The sequence below is a fragment of the Octodon degus genome, unplaced genomic scaffold (assembly GCF_000260255.1).
Source record: "Octodon degus isolate 3935 unplaced genomic scaffold, OctDeg1.0 scaffold00121, whole genome shotgun sequence".
Lineage (NCBI taxonomy): Eukaryota > Metazoa > Chordata > Mammalia > Rodentia > Octodontidae > Octodon > Octodon degus.
Window position 1 is genome coordinate 1233835 of NW_004524697.1, and position 2825 is coordinate 1236659.

The window sequence follows — 2825 nt, forward strand, 5'->3', positions numbered from 1 at the left end:
GGGTGTTCAGGATCTCATTACTAGATCGAACTCATAGTGACCTGCCTGTTTACAGCCTCCCAAGAGCTGGGATTACTGGTGTGCACCACCACGCTCAGTCTCAATTGCAGTCTCAGTGGGCCCTGGGGGACAGGGCTGGCATGGCAGGCCCAGGAGTTGTGCCCCAGCCCCTGCACCTGCTTGCAGGTGCTTTAATCCACTGAGCTATTTGGCCAGCCCTATTTTAAATTATATAAATAGTACTTTGTTTACTTATCTTTGTATATTTTTATGCCATACACTGTCCATATAAATAGCATTTTGTTTAGTCATCTTTGACTGTTTTTATGCCATATACTGCCCTTTTTCAATTAGTTTTTCCTCTCAGTGAAAATATTTTTTGGAAACCTAATACAAAGTGATAATGCTACCATAAACTATTGGATCAATATATTATTACCTACATACTGAATTTGAATTTTTATATATCAGTATTTTCTTATTTATTATAATATAATAAAATCCTTTTCCATTCATTATGGAAATTTCTCTGTATCTGAAGGTGACAAGAAGTCCAAGCTACAATGAGCAACTAGTAATGAAAGATGTACTTGATAGTTGCTAGTTGGCTTAATAAAATTTTACCAACAGATTGCTTAAAAGTTAGTATGACCCATGACTGAGTTTTGTAATATTTTAATTAGCTTAATTAGAATGGTCTTAACATTTGCACATCAATATATTTGTAATTCATGTTTTTAAGATTGACTCGCCTATATTTTTATAATTCCATTTTAATAGTTGATTCCATCTTGTTATCTTAAAAACATGAGAAAGAAAACCTAGAAATAGAATAACAGGTCATTCAGAAGAAATTATTTAAACATGACAAGATTGGTATTTGCTTTATTTTTTCTATTTTTATTTAATGGTTATGGTCTGCTAAAAATGGTGACAGAAAATAGTCTGTAGTGTCTCTGTCATTCGATGACATGGAAATTCATAGCCAATAAACAAACAGAAAAAATGTGAGACATACAATTTTCCAGGCTCAAACATTATTGCATCAGCCTATTTCTAGATCCCCAGTTTCCAGTCTTCTGAAGTATTAGAGAAACTTAAACCTGTGAAAAGGTTGTTGTTTCAAAAATAGAGATTTTATATGACTTATTAAAGATATCAAGATATTAGTCTGAAACACCATATCTAATTACATAATCTATCATAAAGATAAATAGGCTTGAGGAATGATAAATCAATACCTGTAGGGGCTTCAATCTCTAAATTCCCTTGCCTATATTTTTTATGATCCATACAAGATGGGGACACTTATCTAGAGAACAATCATAGCAGACCAGCAGGAATTAAATTTGGTTTCTATGACTACGTTAAAAGTTCCAAGTTCAAACTTCTTTCAAATTTCCAAATGTTTAAATTTATAACATCGTTATTTTATTAATTTTTTCACTCATAGGAACAATGAATGACAATGAGAACAAAATACACAAAACCAAATTAAGGATGTAGAATATCCATAATTCTAGCTAGCAATGCAAAAATAACTGGTATCCAAACATAAAATAGATGTTTTAGATCTTACAACATTAATATTTGCATTATTTTAATTTTTTTCAAAATTATACAAATTATAAATCAAATATATTTAAAATAAACTTAGATCAATTTTAATTTCATCACTTTGACATGTGCTACTTTTTTGCCCCTGGGAATAGAACTCAGGACCTTGGGCTTGTCAGGTGTTGCTTGTGCTGCTGAGCTATATCCCCAGCCTAATATTTGTAATTGCTGTCCAATATCATTATTTCATCTTCTTTACAAATATATTTTAAGATTATCTGAATATTTTGATTTAATAGTACATTACAAATATAAGTAGACTCCAAATCATTTTCAATTTATTAATATAAATTATTACTCTAACTTTGATAGTTACTTTATTAAATATACTATTGTGGTTATTTTCAAACACTGCTTCTCAGTAACATACCATCTTTGATACATGTGTGTCACTACACATCATTTCACTTGACACAAAATATGATCTTTAGGGATACCAATGTTCTGATGTTGTTTTTACTTACATTTTCTCTTAGGAGGTGAATTAATTACATGCAAGCAATGAAATCCCGTTTTCTTTAATTTAAAATTTTCAATAGGTGTAGTTCTTGCAACATTCCAAATGCGCAAAATACCTACTTGAGAATCTAGTCAGGTCAAAAAAATATCAAATATTAGTATTTTTTGAAATTGAAATGTGAAGACATAAAAACAATACAGACTTCATTCAATTTGCTAGATTTTTGGCACTAATTATTGAAATACTTGAATAAAAATATGGTATAGTAATGCAATCAAAGAAACTACTGAGATACTATTTAATTTCTATTCTCTTACAAACTTTCACAGGGCAGAAATTTCTTGCCATGTGCGCTGGTCTCCATTATAGCAATTGTATCACAGAACCACTCCACTGGCATACTCGTAGAAAAATGTCATCCAAAGAAAATGATTTTCTTCTACCTTAAATAATCCTTCCTCTTTAGAGATTTTTATAAACTGCATCATTGTCCACTATCAGCCAAACAAGTATGATCTGGTGCATCTGAACACCAATTAGGATGTCCCTTTCCTTCCAAAAATGTCATCTTAACATAGCTGCTTTGAAGAATAGTCTAGTGGTTTTTTGGACAATCAAATATAGAATTACTATAAGATAGAGCAACTCCACTCATGTGTATAAACTCAATAGAATTATGTATGTATCTACAAAAACTTGTATATAAATGTTCATAATGTCAATATTAAAAATAAAATTAAATATATAA

The 2825-nt window shown here is 30.6% G+C and overlaps 1 protein-coding gene across 1 annotated transcript in view; it reads right to left on the reverse strand.

The window, feature by feature from the left end:
- Nucleotides 1–2825, reverse strand: part of Wdr17 (WD repeat domain 17) — a 75144-nt gene that overhangs the window by 46819 nt on the left and 25500 nt on the right. The window contains exon 6 of the mRNA XM_004640248.1: nucleotides 2082–2204. Within this exon, the coding sequence (XP_004640305.1) occupies nucleotides 2082–2204 (123 nt within the window). The remainder of the gene's footprint in view (nucleotides 1–2081; nucleotides 2205–2825) is intronic.